The sequence below is a fragment of the Microtus oregoni genome, unplaced genomic scaffold (genome assembly GCF_018167655.1).
Source record: "Microtus oregoni isolate MIOR12 unplaced genomic scaffold, Mior012 000070F_ref0000104, whole genome shotgun sequence".
Lineage (NCBI taxonomy): Eukaryota > Metazoa > Chordata > Mammalia > Rodentia > Cricetidae > Microtus > Microtus oregoni.
The window spans coordinates 7,496,982-7,516,381 of NW_024543977.1; the positions used below are offsets into that span (position 1 = coordinate 7,496,982).

Here is a 19,400-nt window from a genome sequence, read left to right on the forward strand (position 1 = left end):
ATTGGATGACTTACCAAAATTTTCATTTCTTCAAGGTGTTGACTTTAAGGTGAAAACGATTTCAGTGGATGGAAATAAGGCTAAACTTGCAATATGGGTAAGAATTTTCAAAATGTACCTTTTAAAATTTTATTTTGTTTATATGTATGTCTATATGCCATGTTGTACAGGAGATATAGAAGGTTATAAGTTGCCAGCTATGGATGTTGGCAGCCCAATTTGAGTCCTCTAGAAGAGCTGTGTTTTAGTTAGATTTTTTTAGTTAGATTTTTTATTGCTGTGAAGAGAGGCCATGAAGGCAATTCTTTTTTTTATTTCCTTTTTTTTTATTAAAAATTTCCATCTCCTCCCTGCCTCCATTTTCCCTCCCCCTCCCCTCATTCCCTACCCCTCTTCCCTCCCCCTCCCTCTTCAGTCCAAAGAGCAGTCAGGGTTCCCTGCCCTGTGGGAAGTCCAAGGTCCTCCCCACTCCATCCAGGTCTAGGAAGGTGAGCATCTAAACAGGCTAGGCTCCCACAAAGCCAGTACATGCAGTAGGATCAAAACCCAGTGCCATTGTCCTTGGCTTCTCAGCAGCTCTCAGTGTCCGCCGTGTTCAGAGAGTCCGGTTTTATCCCATGCCTTTTCAGACCCAGTCCAGCTGGCCTTGGTGAGCTTCCATTAGATCAGCCCCACTGTCTCAGTGGGTGGGTGCACCCCTCACGGTCCTGACTTCCTTGCTCATGTTCTCCCTCCTTCTCTGCTCCTCATTTGGACCTTGGGAGCTCTGTCCAGTGCTCCAATGTGGGTCTCTGTCTCTATCTCCATCCATCGCCAGATGAAGGTTCTATGGTGATATGCAAGATATTCATTAGTATGGCTATAGGATGGGGCCCTTTCAGGCTCTCTCTCCTCAGCTGCCCAAGGACCTAGCTGGGGACATCTCTCTGGACCCCTGGGCACCCCTCTAGAGCTTGGGGGAATGGGATGGTTGGGATAAAGGAAGGGTGGATAAGGGAGCAGGGAAGTATATATCTTAATTAAGGGAGCCATTTTAAGGTTGGCAAGAGTCTTGACTCTAGAAGGGAATTCTTATAAAGGAAAACATTTAATTGGGGCTGGCTTACAGTTCAGAGGTTAAGTGCCATTCCCTATGAACCTATGGGGGCCATTTTCATTCAACCACCACAAGCAGCTAATGTTCTTAACAGCTGAACCATCTTTCATGCCCACTAACATATATTTTATTTATTTAATTTCTATTTTAATTTTATGTGTATGGGTGTTTTGCCCGCATGTGGAGTTACAGATAGCTGTGAGGCATGATCTCTCCAACTAGTACTTTGTAACAAAGCAGAACCTGATTTTGTTTAGTGTCCTAGAGGTGAATGGACAATTTGTATTAAATAACTTTTCTTGGGGATTTGATACTACTTAAAGTATGTACAATAATGATAATTGCATCTTATAACTAATTTGACAGAGGCTTTTTAAAATTTTTTGAAATGTTGTATAATGCCTTCAGAATATATTTTGAGTTTTTAAAAGTTTTGAAATGTATAGCACCTTCAAAAATAGAACAGAGTATTAACATTTTTCTGTAGTGTGCCAGGAAGGTGGTTGTTGTCAAATATGTCCCATCATAGTGTGTAAAAGAGAACTGCTGTCCCGGATGCTAGTAGCAGGCTGAGCAGCAAGTGCTCCTGGTTGTGGGTTATAACTCACCCTCCTGAGGTTTTCTGAACTTTTAGTCTACTTGCCTCTTTCCTAAGTGTATTTAGTATCAATAAGAACAGTAATGTCTAACAGAAAACGTTCTGAAAAATGTTATTTGTACATCTTAAGATATTTTGAACAATTTACAAATCCTGGCTTTTGTAATAAATCATGGTTTTCCATGTTTTCGTGGTTGGATTATTACCTCTTTCTGCCCTTGCTGCTTACTGCTTTGAGAGGTAAACTCTGGAGAAGATTCTGACCCATGGTTGCAGGTTTTTTTTTTTCTCCTGAGGAGGATTGTTTTTGTTTTGTCTGTATCTAGTTCCTGATTTATGAAAAGGCTAATGGTATTGTTGAAGGGGCATCTTTGCCATGGGCTTATCTATATTTTTTAAATATTGGTTTCCCCGTGACCAGAACAATAATACTGGACTATTCTAAAGTGTAAACTATTCTATCCAGTGTAAAATCAGTGTATAAAAAGTTTAGTTTATCTTTAGTTACTGTTCTTGTAAATACCTAGGCATGTGATGATATATTATACATATACAATATGCCATTTTGCAAAGGAGAGAGTGTTTTTTGTTTTTAACCTGTTTTCCTCTTTGTCTTACCCACCCATTTGCATGTGAACTTATTTCCGTATCAGTAAAGATAGAGGTGCATCAGTTTGAGTGGCCTCCTAATGTTCCCACCCATTGCATGCTCTAGTTTAGTTCTAGCAATTTCCAGTCAAAGGTATTTGATTTGATAACAGTTGTCCACAAAGATAACCATTGTTTCCATAAGCATCCCACTTTGTGCATCTGTGTGTGCTCATCTAGTTATTAGGGTTGTAAGGCTGAAAGAGTGTGGAGACCAGATACTGTGTTTCACCCCACAATCATATCGCCATATTCTCTCTTCCTCATTTATGTCTCTCTAATAACTTTTTTACTTATATTTGTACTTGAGTTTTTTCTGATCGTGATCATATTTGCAAATGGATTTACTTCTGTTCATAGTCCATTTTATATTAGCGTTTGTTTTTTTCCATGATTTAAAGTCTTTATATAAAGAGTTATGTTATTGTAAATGTATACTTACATTTAAGGACTGGAAATTTCTTCCATGCTGGTTTTTTATCTTTATAATGTAAACAGTCACATCAGATAGATAAATTTTAAAGTTTTCTAGGCATAATAAAGAGATTTTATGATTTCTGTTTTTTTTTTTGAATGCTTAAACAATTTATTATCTGTCCTGTTTACTTTCAACTGAATTCTCACTGTAGTAAAGGACTGTTTTGGAACAATAAAGCGTTCACATAGTAAAAGTGTTAGCTCTTTGCTTGCTATGTTTTCTACTCTGTTATTTATATGGTAAATGTGTGCTTATGTTCTTATGCATGTGTGTAGCCCTGACTCTCTTGCCCAGAGGGTTTTTGTAGTTTGTCACACCACTGCAGTAATGTGGAATGGGAAGGACACTTATGGGATTCTCTTATCTTACCAAAGCTTTGTAGTGTTTACTTGATCTGGCCATTTGTTTTCTTTATAACATATGAGTCTCATGTCATATTTGGGAGAGAGGCGCTTCGAGACAATATGAGAAATGTCTGAGTCCATAGTTTATCCTAATTTCTGCTAAATTTTTTTTAAATAGAAATACAGTGAGTGAATTCCTCTCCTCATTAGCTGCATAGCCCTGCCCTCACTGCCTCCAAAGTGCACACTCACTATGACACATACGGCCTCTGGGAACTTGTTTTCTCCTCTTTTCTACACTCTTGTCTCACTTGGACGCTCTGAATTCTGTTATTTAGCCATTCTAGGGCTTTTTCAGCCCTTGGGTTTAATCCATATTTGATTTAGTAATCTCTAATTTCCTTACCTTTCTCCATTAGAAAAATATAACCTAGGATACAAAAGGACTGGCCTCTTTCATCTGAACAAAGATGTCATATACTTTACATTTATTTCTGGTTTTAAAGATAAACACAAGCAAAAGCTTAATGTCTGACTATTAAGTTCACAGTTATTATAAATTCTAGTCTAATGCTATGGTGCAAGAAATTATCATACTAAAATGTTTGTATAAATGAATCAAAAAATGCCAAGATTTTAACATCTGGTCTTAGTTAAATTTTCACATACACATTGTCAAAATTACTCTCACATACAAATTATGAAAATTACATGGTGTGTGTGTGTGTATGTTACTGTGAATGAGTGAGGGCACACAAGTGCCACAGCATGCTTAGGTCAGGAATTAACTTTCCAGAATCTGTTACCTCCTTCCACCATGGGATCCCAGGATCAAACACAGCCAGCTTTTACCTCCTTAGCCATCTCAGCCCAAAGGCAGTTTTTGAAGTTGTTTTTAGAGTTCACACTAGAATGCCCTATGCTAGATCTAGAAATTAATTTACTGGAATTTTTCTGTTTCATAATTAATCTTGTGGAACAGTTTTGAATGGTGAAACAGTGTTGAAACAGTGTTGCTAGTGGTAGCTTTTTCTTATGTTCCCTTTCTCTTTCAAAACAAAAACAAAGATAACAATAAAAATTGAAAAAAAAAACCTGGAGTATTAAAATGCTTCTCACAGTGGAATTCTGAGAATTTTAGTATTGTGGATATTGAGTATTTGAATGCTGTTATTTCTTTGTATGTAGGTAAATTGCTAGAATATGTTTCTTATAATAACTTTCTTTTACAGTATAATTTTTATTTTATGTCATATGACTGTTTGCCTGCATGTATTCTGTGTACCAGGTGCATACTTAAGTGTCCCCAGAGGCCATGAAAGGGCTTTGAGTTCCCCTGGAACTGGAGTTACAGACTAGTGATTGACTGTATGGATATTAGAAACAAAACCCAGGCCCTCTACAAGGGCAGCAAGGGCTCTTAACTGCTGAGCCACCTCTCTAGCCTCTATTTTCCTGGGTTGGAATGTCTCAGATAGCTGTAGATTTAAATTTTTGACTATTGGTAATATATACTTTCTTGGCTTTCAATGAAGTAGATTTCATGTGTGATTAAGAAGTCTTAAGCCTAACATGACAGAAAACCTTTATGTGCATTCTGTAGGAGTGTATTAAAACCAGTTGCATTCTATTGTGGTGGCAGAATTAGACACTTAATTGTTATTTAAAAATTGTATCATGGTTTCCAGTTGACTTCTTTTACAAATTTCATTCTTAATCACTCAATGATATTTGTGTCATGATTATTAAAATTGTTACCTCTATCATTACCAATTATAAATCTGCTTTAGGTAGTATGTCTGCTTGATGAAGCTTTAGTTTATAAAGTTGTTTTTAAAAACTTAAGCATGTATGCAAATTGAGGATTGTGAGAAGGAGGTTTTGTAAGAAACTTTGAAGCCTGAGGAATTTGAAGAGAGAAATGGGGTTTTCACTACAATTTTCTAATCAGAAGGTTTAACCATGTCTTTATCTGAAATGTAGCAGAGCTAGGGGTAGTGTTCTTGCTGCTGTGAATCTGGGAGCAATGATGGGACATTTCAAAGCTTTTTATGCTGGAAGTGGTTCTCCTTTTAAGTGTCTCTTGTGAGACGACAAATTTCCTCAGATACTCTCTGTTGTCTTACAGCATTCTCTTCTTTGGCCAACCCCCCCCCCCCAAAAAAAAATCCAACTTGTACTTGTCCCATGGCAAAAGTTGCTTTTGCACAGTGATTCTAGCAGCTAGCTGAGGTTTGATGTGTATCTTTACTTTCATTCAGGTTACCTTTCATCAGCAGGCCAGATAGTAAATATTTAATCCAACCTTAACTTGGGCCTTATAGTGATATGTATATGAATGGGCCTGGAAATACTGAGATTTTATTTAGTAAACCTTTCATTATAGTAAGAGTAGGTTCTATAGGTTGAAGCAGCAGTTTGCCAGATGCAGCTCTACTGTAAGATCCTAAATACCTTGAGACACAGTCCAGAGGTGCTGGAGCAGCTAGGAAGGAGGCCTGGAAGAAGATGAAATTTGTTTCTTCCCCCTCCTTCCTCCTCCTCCTTCTTTTTCTCTCCTTCCCTGCTTCTTTCTCTCACTATAATACATTTTGTTTTATATATTTTATACCTTTTTTAAAAAGCATGTCTTTAAAATCCCTTCTCTGAAATATGATACTTCTGTATCTCTCACATCATAATAACCTAGGAAGATTGGGTCTTACTGTCCCCAGCCTAGATTGCCTAGATGGGTTCAGTCAGAGTCTTCAGGGATTAGACATAAACATTCCCAGATAATTTGATTGTGTAGCTGAAGTTAAGAAACATGACTTTTAAAGAAATGTGTTTCATGTGTAATAAAATTCTTAAGCTTGTAATGGCAGAAAACCTTCACTTGTGTTTCTGTAGCGATGACCCAGTATTAATTGATTTTATTTGGGTAACACTTACTAGTAAGTGTACATCATATTAATTTCTGAGTGTTTTTAGTAAGTGTTTCTTTACTTACTTAAATATATTCAATAACATTGAAGATATGCTGTTTATAGTTTGCTTTACGTAGTAATAATTTATTGTCATTTTCAGGATACAGCTGGTCAAGAGAGGTTCAGAACATTAACTCCCAGCTACTACAGAGGTGCACAGGGAGTTATATTAGGTAAGTGTTTAACTTTAATGTATTATATAAAATATTGTCCATTGAAATTTCTAATCTAGGAAGATCAGTATTTTAATTTTCTTTAGGGCTACTTTTTTATGTGTATGTGTTCATGTGTATGTGCTTGTAAATTACAGAGAATTTATTTAATATTACTGAACATTAAAGTTAGCTTTTTTCTATTCTTTGTGTGGAAATTTACAAAAGAGAAGATCATTATCTTTGGTTTTAAAAAATATATTGACGAGGACATAAATTGAAAATTAACCCACATCTGTCCTAGAGTATTACTGAAACTAGTCTTCATTTATCAGTAAATTAACACTTGCTTCAGACTGTAAACAGAGTTATTTGTTAGTAAGTAGAATTTTTTTAATCAAAAATAGCACTAAACACCATTAAGAATTCATAATAAATCAAAATTTAAAACTAGAATATTTGGTTTTCAGATAATCTGCTGAGGAGTTCATAGTCATTCTCCATTTGGGTATGTTATTTTTTAAGAGTAGCAAACAGTTTGAAACCAAACTCTTAATGATACAAGATGATACAAGACAAAAATAACAACAGAGGAAGCCACACTTTCACTCAATTTCTGTCCTAGTTAGGGTTCCTGTTGCTGTGCTCAAACACCATGACCAAAAGCAAGTTGGCGAGGAAAGGTGTCTTTGGTTTACTCCTCCACATCATAGCTCATCATTGAAGGAAGACAGGGCCGGAGCTCAAACAGGGCAGGAACCTGAAGGCAGGAGTTGATGCAGAGGCCATGGAGAGGAGCTGCTTACTGGTTTGCTGCTCATGACTTTCCAGCCTACTCTCCTATAGAACTCAGGACCATCAGCCCAGGTTTGGCACTATCCACAGTGGATAGGGGTCCCCCCCTCCATAAATCACTAAGAAAGTGACCTACAGCTGAACCTTTTATTTTATTTTATTTTATTTTACTTTTGGTTTTTTGAGGGAGATTTTTCTGTAGCTTTGGCACCTGTCCTGAAACTAGCTCTTGTAGACCAGGCTGGTGTTGAACTCATAGAGATCCGCCTGCCTCTGCCTCCCAAGTGCTGGGATTAAAGGTTTGCGCCACCATCGCCCAGCTGCAACTGAATCTTATGGAGTTATTTTCTTTATTGAGATTCCCTCCTTTCAGATAATTGTAAATTGTGTCAAGTTGATATAAAACTAGCCAACACAAGAACTACACTTACATTTTTTTAAAGTTGGAAATTCTGATCCTTGTTTTAAAAAGAGGTTCATAGATGTTTAAAGTCATGTAATATTTTGATATCTTGTTAAGATTTAGATTAAGATGCTTTGCTTAGATAGACCTCAGCATTATCAAGCTGTAGCTTTGTTGTAACTGATGGTCAGTTGCCACATAGGGTATAATGTTACTATGTTTGTTAGTAATTTAATTTGTTCTAAGTGTTCACTAGTAAGCAGTGAAGAGTTAACAAAAACCAGACTTGCTTATACACTGTTAGCTTTTAGCGATTATCAGAAATAAGTCATTGCTCTTATTTTGTGTGATTTTTAAATTAGTGGCTTTGCTTTTATTTCAGTTTATGATGTCACAAGAAGAGACACCTTTGTTAAACTGGATAATTGGTTAAATGAATTGGAAACATACTGTACAAGAAATGACATAGTAAACATGCTAGTTGGAAATAAAATTGATAAGGTAAAAAGCAGACACTTGACATTTGGGTAGCTCTTTTTGGGGAGGGGTGAGGAGGAGAAATGAGATTTAAATACAGCGCTTACTGCATGCTAAACACATATTCTATCATGAAGCTTCATCCCAACTCTTTTTAATTTTGTCATGCTAACTTGTCCAGGCTGGTCCCAGAATTAAAATCTTCTTGGCCTTTGTCTTTGTTAGGGTTTCTATTGCGAAAAGACACCATGTCCACGGCAACTGTTATAAAGGAAAACATTTAATGGGACTGTCTTACAGTTCAGAGTCTATTATTATGGTGGGAATCATGGCAGCATGCAGGCAGACATCGTGCTGGAGAGGCAGCTAAGAGTTCTACATCTTGAGCCACAAGCACCAGGAAGTGAACTGTCTACCACACTGGGTGTAATTTGAGCATATGAGACCTCCAAGACCACCATCACAGTGATACACTTATTTCATTCAACCAGGCCACACTTACTTCAACAAGGCCATAAACTAATAGTGCCATTCACTATGGGCCAAGCATTCAAACAAGTGAGTCTATGGGGGCTATACCTATTTAAACCACTACATTCTACTCCCTGGCCCCCATAGTCTTGTAGCCATTACATAATGCAAAATGCATTTAGTTCAATTTCAAAAGTCCCCATAGTCTATCACAATCTCAACAATCTTTAAAAGTTCAGAGTCTCTTCTGAGATTCATGTAATTGCTTTAATTATAATCCCCTACAAAATCAAAATAAGAAAAACAGATCACATACTTCCAACACAGGATATACATTACCATTCCAAACAGGAGGATAATGAGGAAATACTGGACCAAAGCAAGACCGAAAACCAGCCGGACAAACTCTTAAACTGCATCTCCACGTTTGATGTCAGAATGTCCTTCAGACCTCCAGCTCCTATCAGCATGTTGGTTGCATCTTGGGCTGCTTCCGCTGTGGTAGCAATTCTCCTCAGTCGGTGTCCCATGCTTCTGAAAACATCCTAGGGACACCATGGCAACCCAAGCTTCACCTTCACAGCTTCAAGACACAGTGGCTTCTTTAGGCCTCCGTGTAGGACATCCTTGCCATGTGCCTGGCCTCAGCAGCTTTCTTTAGTTTCCGAAGAAGGTTCCATAACCTCTTCTGTCCTTGACTCTAAAGCCAGAACCTACCCAGTTCTGCTGTTTGCTGGGGCTGGAACATGGCACCCTCATTCATTTACATCTTCGTCAACTTTCTGGTTTTGATGGTTTCCTTCACTGCCTAAGCTTGACTGTCCTGGAACTTGCTCTGTAGACTAGACTGGCCTTTGTCTCCTAAGTGCTAGGATGAAAGGCATGTACTACCATGCCTTGACCCAAGTTGTTCTTTAATTTCTTTTTACAATTTGTCGTGTTAGTTAGATGAGGTCTTACCCTGAGGTCTCCAGTCCTTTTATTCCATTTAACATCAGGCTTTCCTTTAATCTGTTCATCTCCTTGAACACAGGACTTTACTCCATTCCACTTCTTGGTACTCCTTAAATTGTACATTTTGTATTTTTCCTTTCTCAGCTTGCTTCTTTTCACTATAGCTCTTCATAGAGTGAACACCAATGACCGCAATGCAGAGTCTATACTAGGCCGTGTTGAGATTTCCTCTGCCAAAGGAATTAATCCAAAACTTTACCCTCAGGCAGACTTTTCGGACAAGGGCAAAACCCAGCCAGATTCTTCACCTAAATATCATATGACTAGTTTCTAGGCCATATACTAACATTCTTTTCCTCTGAAACCTCTTGAGCCAGACCCCCACAGTTCAGATCGCCCACAACATCACTGTCTTCCATGTTCCTACTAGGAAGGCTCATTTAAATCCCACTTTAAAGTGTTCAACTGCTCTTCTAATCTATAATTCCAAAGTCCACATTCCTTCAAACAAAACATGCTCTGGCTTATCACAGCAATTCTCCAGTCTTTAGTACCAACTTCTTAGGGTTTTTCTTGCTGTGAAGACATCAAGACAACTGCTACAAAAGAAAACATTCAGTTGGGGCTGGCTTACAATTTAGAGGTTCAGTTCATTATCATCATGGGAGGAAGTGTGGTAGACAGACATGGTGCTGGAGAGGTAGCTGAGAGTTCTACATCTTGATCTGCAAGCAACAGGAAATGAACTGTCTACCACACTGGACATAACTTGAGCATATGAGATTTCCAGTGACACACTTCCTTTAGCCAGGACACACTTCCTTCAACAAGGCTACACCTTTTAATGCCACTTCTTATGGGCCAAGCATTCAAACACATGAGTCTATGGCTGCCATCTCTATTCAAACCACCACAGCCTTCTAAGTAGTTGGGAATACATCACACCCCACCACCCACACAGATGGCTGGCAGTTTTTAAAATTTGTTGCTTTTATCTTTTAGGAAAATCGTGAAGTTGATAGAAATGAAGGCCTGAAATTTGCACGCAAACATTCTATGTTGTTCATAGGTAAGTATATAAGTGGATCTTTTCAGTCTTAAGGAAAAATTTTGAGATGGTAAAATATATGCAGTTCATTGTTGTCTAATGATATAAAATCTAACTGTAGCATGAGATTCCTTTTCTTTTGGTTGAAATCATAGAATATAATTGAATTATTCCCACTGGTATACAGGGCATTAGCACCATCTAGGAGCTTGGTACTAATAGAAATGCATTATCCCAGGCCGTAACCCAGTGTTTGAATTGGAATCTGAATTTTAGTGCTATTTTTGTATAGTTTTATGCATTTTAATATTTGAGGCACAAGGTTGGCAAGCATGAATCACTCCCCTGTATATTAAGTGCAGGCATGCTTATTAATTTATTTACTGCCTTTGACTGCTTTTGTAATACTTGAATGTTTGTAGTTCCCATCAGGCTATATGGCTCACAAAGCCAAAAATACTTAGTTTTTGGCTGCCTGCAGAAGTTTCTCAAGCTTTCTCTAGAAGAGTGGCCTGACTGTACCTGAATTACCTCTCAACCTCTTCTCTCTGCTGCCACGGGACTAAAGCTTTCTTAACAGTGCTCAAGCTCAGGCTGGAGAGTTAACTCAGCAGTTAAGAGTGCTTATTACTCTTACAGCCGATCCACATTTGCTTTCCAGCACCTATATAGGTGACTCACAGATCCAGGGAGATCCTTTGGCTTCTGAAGGCAGACAAGTTTACATGTGTGAACACAGGCACACACACAAACAGTCATGTTTAAAAAAGAATTACCCACACTGATTCTGATGTGTCAGCAACTTTAGGAATTAGTGATCTAGTTGTCTCGTATTATTTAAATACTAGGAACTTGCAGGTGGACTTGAACATTTACATAGATGGAAGCAGGATGGTGTAAGTGGCTGGTTAGTTGCTGTTCTGAGGGAATTGGATGCCACCCTTATTGTTGATTGGCTGCATGTCCCACATCTTCATGTATCAGTTTTCCCACTTTTCCAAGGAGCATATAGCATTGGACAGACAAATGCTTTAGCTTGCATTCTAGTGTGGAAAAGCAGATTTAACAAGGAAGCAATGCTGTGAAGGAAAAAATGAAAGAGAATACTGGCATGGTGACATAGTTGATCAGAAATATCAGTGTACACATTTAGCTGCTGAGACAGTAGCAAGTGTTTCTTTTTTTAAATTGATATTTATTGAACTCTACATTTTTGTCTGCTCCCCTCCCTGCCTCTCCTCTCCCCTAAGGTCCCCATGCTCCCAATTTACTCAGGAGATCTTGTCTTTTTCTACTTTCTACTTCCCATGTAGATTAGATCTGTGTGAGTTTCTCTTTGTGTCCTCATTGTTGTCTAAGTTCTCTGGGATTGTGGTTTGTAGGCTGGCTTTTTTTGCTTTATGTTTAAAAATCACCTATGAGTGAGTACATGTGATAATGTCTTTTTGTGTGGGTTACCTCACTCAAAATGATGTTTTCTAGTTCTATCCATTTTCCTGCAAATTTCAAGATGTCGTTATTTTTTTCTGCTGTGTGTGTAATACTCCATCGTGTAAATGTACCACATTTCCCTCATCTATTCTTTGGTCGAGGGGCATTTGGTTGTTTCCAGGTTCTGGCTGTGACAAACCATGCTGCTATGAACATAGTTGAGCATATGTCCTTGTGGCACGATTGAGCATCCTTTGGATACATACCCAAAAGTGGTCTTGAGGAAGGTTGTTTCCTAATTTTCTGAGGAATTGCCACAATGACACCCAAAGGGGTTGTACCAGCTTGCATTCCCACCAGCAATGCAGAAGTGTTCCCTTTACCCCATAACCTCTCCAGCATAAGTTGTCATCAGTGTTTTTGATCTTGGCCATTCTTACAGGTGTTAGATGGACTCTCTGAGTTGTTTTGATTTGCATTTCTCTGATGACTAAAGATGTTGAACATTTCCTTAAGAGTCTTTCAGCCATTTTAGATTTCTCTGTTGAGAGTTCTCTGTTTAGGTCTGTACTCCATTTTTTTTTTATTGGATTATGTGTTCTTTTGGTGTCCAATTTCTTGAGTTCTTTGTATATTTTGGAGATCAGACCTCTGTTTGATGTGGGGTTAGTGAAGACCTTTTCTCATTCTGTAGGCTGTTGTTTTGTCTTGTTGACCATGTCTTTTGCTTTCCAGAAGCTTTTCAGTTTCAGGGGCGACCCATTTATTAATTGTTTTTTCTCAGTGTCTGTGCTACTGCAGTTATATTTAGGAAGTGGTCTCCTGTGCCAGTGTGTTCAAGTGTACTTCCCACTTTCTCTTCTATAAGGTTCAGTGTGGCTGGCTTTATGTTGAGGTCTTTGTTCCATTTGGACTTGAGTTTTGTGCATGGTGATAGATATGGGTCTATTTTCATTCTTCTACATGTTGATATCCAGTTATGCCAGCACCACATGTTAAATATGCTTTCTTTTTTCCATTTGGTATTTTTTGCTTCTTTGTCAAAAATCAGGTGTTGAAAGATGTGTGGATTGATGTCTGGGTCTTCTATTCGGTTCCATTGGTCTTCCTGTTTGTTCTTATGCCAATACCAGGTTGTTTTCAGTTTTGTAGCTCTGTAGTAGAGTTTGAAGTCAGGGATTGTGATGCCGCCAGAAGTTCTTTTATTGTACAGGATTGTTTTGGGTATCCTGTTTTTTTTTTTTTTTTTGCTTTTCCATATGAAGCTGAGTACCATTCTTTCAAGGTCTTTGAAGAATTTTGCTGGGCATTGCGTTGAACTTATGTAGCAAGTAATTCTAGACTTAAGGGCAGCATGGTGTGTTTAAGAACAGGAAGGAAGCTTGTAGGTGGAGCTTAGCATGCATTTAGAATAAATAGGCTGGTAGAACATGGGATTAGACTTTACAATATGGTAACAAGATGAAATGCATATTGTGTGCCATGGAATAGTTGCTACACTTCTAGAATTCCTTAACATGTAGAGAATGGTCTATGAAGCGAAAGCAGGAAGCTGATTCTTCTCTTGCTGTGGCACAGAGAAATAAAACTGGTGGTATACTTAGTACTGTGGGTCTTGGAAAGTTGATAGCTATGGGAGATACTCTGAATGTTAAAACTGACAGGATATGTGGAAAAATTGTATGAGGAGGCCAAGGAAAGAGAACAGTTAAAGACAGCTACAGATTTTTAGCTTGACCATGTGGGTTGTATTTCTGCTCCTTGGTGTGGAGGATTGAAGTAAAGCAGATTTGATGTGGGGAAGTAGGAATCAAGGATTTTACTTAAGACACAGGATGGCACAGTGTTCAGATATCCAGTAGACGTGCTAGTTGTTTAGGTGGCGTTTAAATGCTGTTATTGGTAAAATTGTTCTAAGAATGTGGATTCAAAAGGGCTGGGGATTGACCTTTGGTATACTCTAATGAAGGGCCAGCAACAAGTGCCATTGAGACAGGAGGATTGCTAGGCATGTTGACTGTTCTGGGAGTCACAGGAGTGAGAGGAGGGAAGTGATACCAAATGCCAAGGATGTCAGGTGAGGTTAGTGTGCTCAACCTGACTGGAGGAGCCATGTTGATGGCTGTGAAAGGAATGCCATTAATGGTGCCATGGGAACAAAAGCCAGAGTAGATGGTGCTGCTGTCACATGCAGCACACCTTCTCACAGTTTCAGTTACCATGACCAGTCTTGTTCTGCAAACATGAAGAGTGAGATTTTATTATGCTCCATTTTAATAATTGCGTAATTTTATTAATAGTTATTGTTGATTATTTATTACTGTGCCCAATTTAAAATTTAAATTTTATTAAAGACTTGTACATGTAGGCTCATAGCAGTACCCTGGTACATGTGCCCCTTGGATGGGATTGGCAGCTACGAGTTGAGAAAAGCTTGTGTGGTGAGTTGGAGAAAGCAGCTTATGCAAACAACACTCTGGGATGATTTCCCTGGAGAATAGAGACATTGAGTGGCTCCGTGAAAGGTATAGAGCCTCTAGAACAAGTCTGTCTCTTAATAAGATGGAAAATATTAACAGACATTTAGATTGAATGATAACATTAGAAAAAAAAGAGTGCCTGAACCTTCAGTAAATGAGAAGTAGGGTCCCTGGAGCTAGAGAAGTGGTGGTTCAGGCAGTAACATGGGCAGCTCACTTTTACAGACAGGAAGCTTGTAAAACTTATTAGTGGGATGACCAGACAATCCTTGCCAATTTGTTTCTGTTGCCCCACTTTCAAACATCTTTTTCATGCTAGATCAGCAGCTGGAGGTTTAGCTCAGTGGTAGAGCACACATGCCTGTCTTGCACAAAGCAATAGATCCAATCCTCATTATTAAAAACTGAAACAGACTCTAGAGCATCATCTGAGATAGAATAGTGAAGAAGGAGTGTAAGGGAGTGAGAAAGACAGAGAAGCACTCAGCTCAGAGGCCTATGAGCACATATAAAATGCGCCAGTGTTCTTGATTGTCGGCATTTCATCCAGCTATGCGTCACTACATGGCTGCACATTCAGAAAAATCAGGGTTTTCTTCTTTTAAAATAGTCATGCCATCTGCTTTGGGGGCTAATTTGAAAACTTAAGAAGAAACTTAGACTGCTGTTTGAGTAGTGGCTTACAAGGTGCAGTTGCTTACAGATCTCAGGGCTAAGCTGATAGACTAGTGGGTAGAGTCTAAGTAGCTCTGTGTGTAGAGTGGAAGAAATTTATCAGTTCTAAACTTGTGACAAGAAATGCTGATTTGATTGTTTATATCTTGGAGACTCCTATTTATGCCATATCAATTCTCCAGAAACAAATGAGAATATGTCCAACAAAAATTATACTGTGATCCTTTTCCTTGAATTTTAGAGGCAAGTGCAAAAACCTGTGATGGTGTTCAGTGTGCCTTTGAGGAGCTTGTTGAAAAGATCATTCAGACACCTGGACTGTGGGAAAGTGAGAACCAGAACAAAGGAGTCAAGCTGTCACACAGGGAAGAAAGCCATGGAGGAGGAGCCTGTGGTGGTTACTGTTCTGTGCTATGAACTCTGGGGATTCTTTCTCTTGCATATTTGATCAGATATTGACATCTTTCTGTATATAAACTGTTAACTGCTATTAGGGACCTTGCAGTTTGCACACAATTGTTTTTATCATGGCAGTGAGTATTTACAAGAAACCCCTCACCGGCTTTCCCAGATGAAATGTTATGGTAAGCATGCACAGTTTGCAGTCTATAGGTTTTTTTTTTAATGTAACGTAAAATAGGTGTACCTTCATGAGTACATTTGATTTTATGATTTACATTTATCATGTCATTTTTTAAAAAAAACTATCATCTAGGATGTGTTGCTGTAAGTCTGCTTTTGTTCTCCTTTTTGCTTAAATGCTCTGATCAATTACTGAATTACTTGGTATGCAGAACTAGAACCGTGGGGAGGTAAGCAAGTATCATCAAGCCTATTCAGTTTCCCTTGAGGAATAATGAAGCATGATTGACAGCTTTTTTAGGATGTTTGAGAGTCTTAGTACTAAGTAAAATTCTCAGTTCAGAATGGAACCCAGGCCAGTTCATAATTAAATCTCTTTTTGTTCTGATGGAGCTTCCAAAATAGTATTGATAATTTGAAGCCGTTTGGTATTTTAATTTACTCCAGTAGTTAGCTCAGTTACCTGGAACTTTAATCCATTGCACACTTTGGGTTCCTGATCCTTGGAGCCATGTTTTAGATACATAGCGTCTGGCAGGATGGCAGCAAGGCTTCCCCTGTTTGGGATTCAGAAGGACATGAACTGTGTACTGTAGCTCCTTTAATACTTCCTTCCCACACCTGCTGGCAGTGCTTGTCCAGGTGCCTAACTGTAGCCTGTGTAATGACTATCTCATCTTATGGCTTCCATAAATGGCTAATTACTACTCAAAAACCTATTTCTGTGCTTTGAAGATGGGAGAGAAAATACTAAGTGATAATTTAAGAAAGGCCTATTGCTTCCAAATTCTGAATGTTGGGGAAATGCTATTGCAATGAGATTGTTGATAATTTACTGTAACAAGTAGCCAATAGTTTATTAAAAACCAACCTGTACAGAATAAACCTTTCCCACAGTATTCAGTTTTCTAAATCCTTGTTATAGTACAATGTATGTTTTTTCACTCATACACTATTTAATTTACATTGACCTATGCTATTTATACTCCATAAATACCGATGTACTTAGGCTGGTCACTGTATTATTCCTCATTAAGATTCTGATATTCATTTTTGCAGTTTATTCTCTATGTACAATGATAAATGATAAACATTTTTGTGTGTCTTTGCAATATGTGTTAGTGGGTTTACTTCAGATTGGCTTTTTTCTGAACAGGGTGTTTCCATATTCTACTTCATTTATACTTGGCAGTCTACATGTGATTAGAGCTTTTATACATTCTGTATATTTTTATTAAATATGAGACTTTTGCTTCTATAATGTTAGAGAAAGGTAGCTCACAGTACACTTATAATTTGGTCATGTTATTAAATTTTCGATTTATGTACATTTTGAATATGTCTTGACAAGACTTCTGCTTATTCTTACTCCTTGAGTTATTTCATCTTTATTACCATTGGATTGTCATCTAGATTTGATCAGAACTTGAGTATGAGTCACTTGAGTGTAACTTTTAACAATTGATTATGGTGTATGGAGAGGTGGTTCATTGGACAGAGTACTTGCTGCACAAGCTCGAGGACTGGAGTTTGTTTCTCCAGAACTCACCCAAAATGCCAGGTGAGTAGCAACAACTGTAGCTCCAGCATTCAGAAGGTGGAGACAGAGTCTCCAGAATCCAGCCAGTGAGCTAGAGTACTTACCTTGGCAAGCTTCAGGTTCAATTGAGAGAGACTTTGCTTCAATGGATAAAGTGGAGAGCAACTCAGGAAGCCTCAGTGTCAACTTCAGCCCTATATATACATACGGACACACATGTGCACTCCAATACACTCAAATAAATTACTTTTGATAGGTTTATTTTATAACTTTATATTGTTTGCTGTCTAGATGAATTTGTCCAGGAACTACATTTCCTCCTTACTGTCATCAGCAAGAGGACATTAGAATGTAGTACTCAAGTTCTTTAATGTGGCCTTCATTGAACTGTATGGTTGAAAGATTAGTGTTTCATAGTGAAGGTTTTGTGTTGTTTTTCATGGTTTTTCTGTATCATTGGAGCCTGTCCTGGAACTTGCTCTGTATACCAGGCTGTCCTTGAACTTACACAGAGATCCCCCTGCCTCTGCCTCCCAAGTGCTGGGAATTAAAGGTGTGTTTCACCATTGCCCGGCAATAGGGAAAATTTTGTAAGTGACCACTTTAACATGTAAAATCAATCACCTATATAATAGTTTTGCTGATTTGTTTTTAGAATTATTGGAAGTAATCTTAAGCTCTTTGCAGATGCTATTAGAACATGGTCTTTTGAGTTTTAGGAAAACCAGCATGGGCTTAAAGAATTGAATTATCTTTTAGTTAGCTAGTAGTGAGCATTTGCTGAGGCTTTCTTGGTGCTTGGTGCCTTACATACTGAACTATCTTTTAAGGTCTTAGAGTAACTTCATGGTATTTGTATTTCTATTGTGCCCATTTTATCTTTTTTTTTTTTTAAAGATCATCTCACTGTGTGTCCCAGAGAGACCTCATACTCTCCCCTTGCTCTAGAAGTGTGGATTGTGTGTGTCCATCATATCTGGCTGTATCTATTTTAATGAGGAAGGTGATCAAACAGGCATTTGAAACAACTTCTCTAAGGTCCCTGATACTCAGTGATGCAGCTGGACTCCTGTCCATGAGTTTTCACTACTGCACCCGAACTCTTGGTCTCCTCATTGGTGAGTTACTAGCAGCTTAACACAGTGGAGCTGGTGTGCCCATATTCCTTCACATTCCATGTGACTATATGTCGTAGAAATATTTCAGTTGAATCCCATAGGTAGAACCCTATCCCTAGAGTCATTGGTCTAAAGATCCAGGCAGCAAAGAATGCAAAATAAAGGTTCAAGACTTAGGAAAGGTACAAAAACTGGCACCAGCACTCTTTATTGGACATAAAAAAGAAATTCAGTCTGGAAGTGGTCTTTTGCTTAAAATCAAAACTGGGGTGGGTGGGTGTGGATATTTCAAGAATGAGTTGCCGTGTGTAGATTCATTCTAGTTAAACGCAACAGAGTTAAATTTGATTGTGGACTGTACACTCAGGAGTCATAGTTCCTTTGCACCAGTGGTTGACTGTCTGGTGCTAGCTCAGACTCATTCAGATCCACAATATGTTTGAAGTATGGTTTGGGTGTTTGTTTTTTCTGAGTATTAACTAAGGGTCTTAAGAAAATAATAGGTATTATGGTTTAGAAGTCTTTGTAGTATTCAGGTGTCAGGCTTCTACTGTTCTTTCTTGAATCTACTTTCTGAGCAATAGTTAGTAAGTTTTTGGTTTGTTTTTTGTCCACATAGTTCTTCTGTCCTGCTGTTCCATTGCTGGGATAAGGCATCATGACCAAGGCAGCTCATAGCAAAAGATAGCATTTAATTGTTGTACAAAATTTTAGAGGGTTAGTTTACGATTATCATGGCAGAAGCAGTAAGGCATGGATGGCACTGGAGAAGTAGCTGAGAGCTTTACATACTGATCTGCAGGCAACAGGCATAGAAAGTGAAACCTCAAAGTTCACCCTGAGTGACACATATCCTCTAACAAGACCCCTAATTCTTCCCAAGGGTAGTTCCACCAGCTAGGGACTAAGCCATCAAGAATATGAGCCTGTGAGGGCCATTCTCATTCACACCACCTGATAAATGATAACATCTTTATATGAACTTCTTTGATTACGAGGGGGGTTGAGTACTCTCTAATTGGGTATTTCTATTATGTTAAGCTCTTATTCATGTATTTTGTGGTTACTAATCAGCAAACTTCTTTCTGTTCCCAGCATATACCAACATCACCTACCTTTTCTCTGACTAACTCACCTTGCAAAT

General features: G+C 38.4%; 1 protein-coding gene across 1 annotated transcript in view; it reads left to right on the plus strand.

The window, feature by feature from the left end:
- Window positions 1–16,935, plus strand: part of Rab18 (RAB18, member RAS oncogene family) — a 39,253-nt gene extending 22,318 nt beyond the window's left edge. Inside the window, exons 3-7 of the mRNA XM_041641585.1 lie at window positions 36–97; window positions 6,231–6,303; window positions 7,863–7,981; window positions 10,385–10,451; window positions 15,258–16,935. Coding sequence (XP_041497519.1) covers window positions 36–97; window positions 6,231–6,303; window positions 7,863–7,981; window positions 10,385–10,451; window positions 15,258–15,433 — 497 coding nt within the window. The 3' untranslated portion in view covers window positions 15,434–16,935. The remainder of the gene's footprint in view (window positions 1–35; window positions 98–6,230; window positions 6,304–7,862; window positions 7,982–10,384; window positions 10,452–15,257) is intronic.
- Window positions 16,936–19,400: the final 2,465 nt, after the last annotated feature.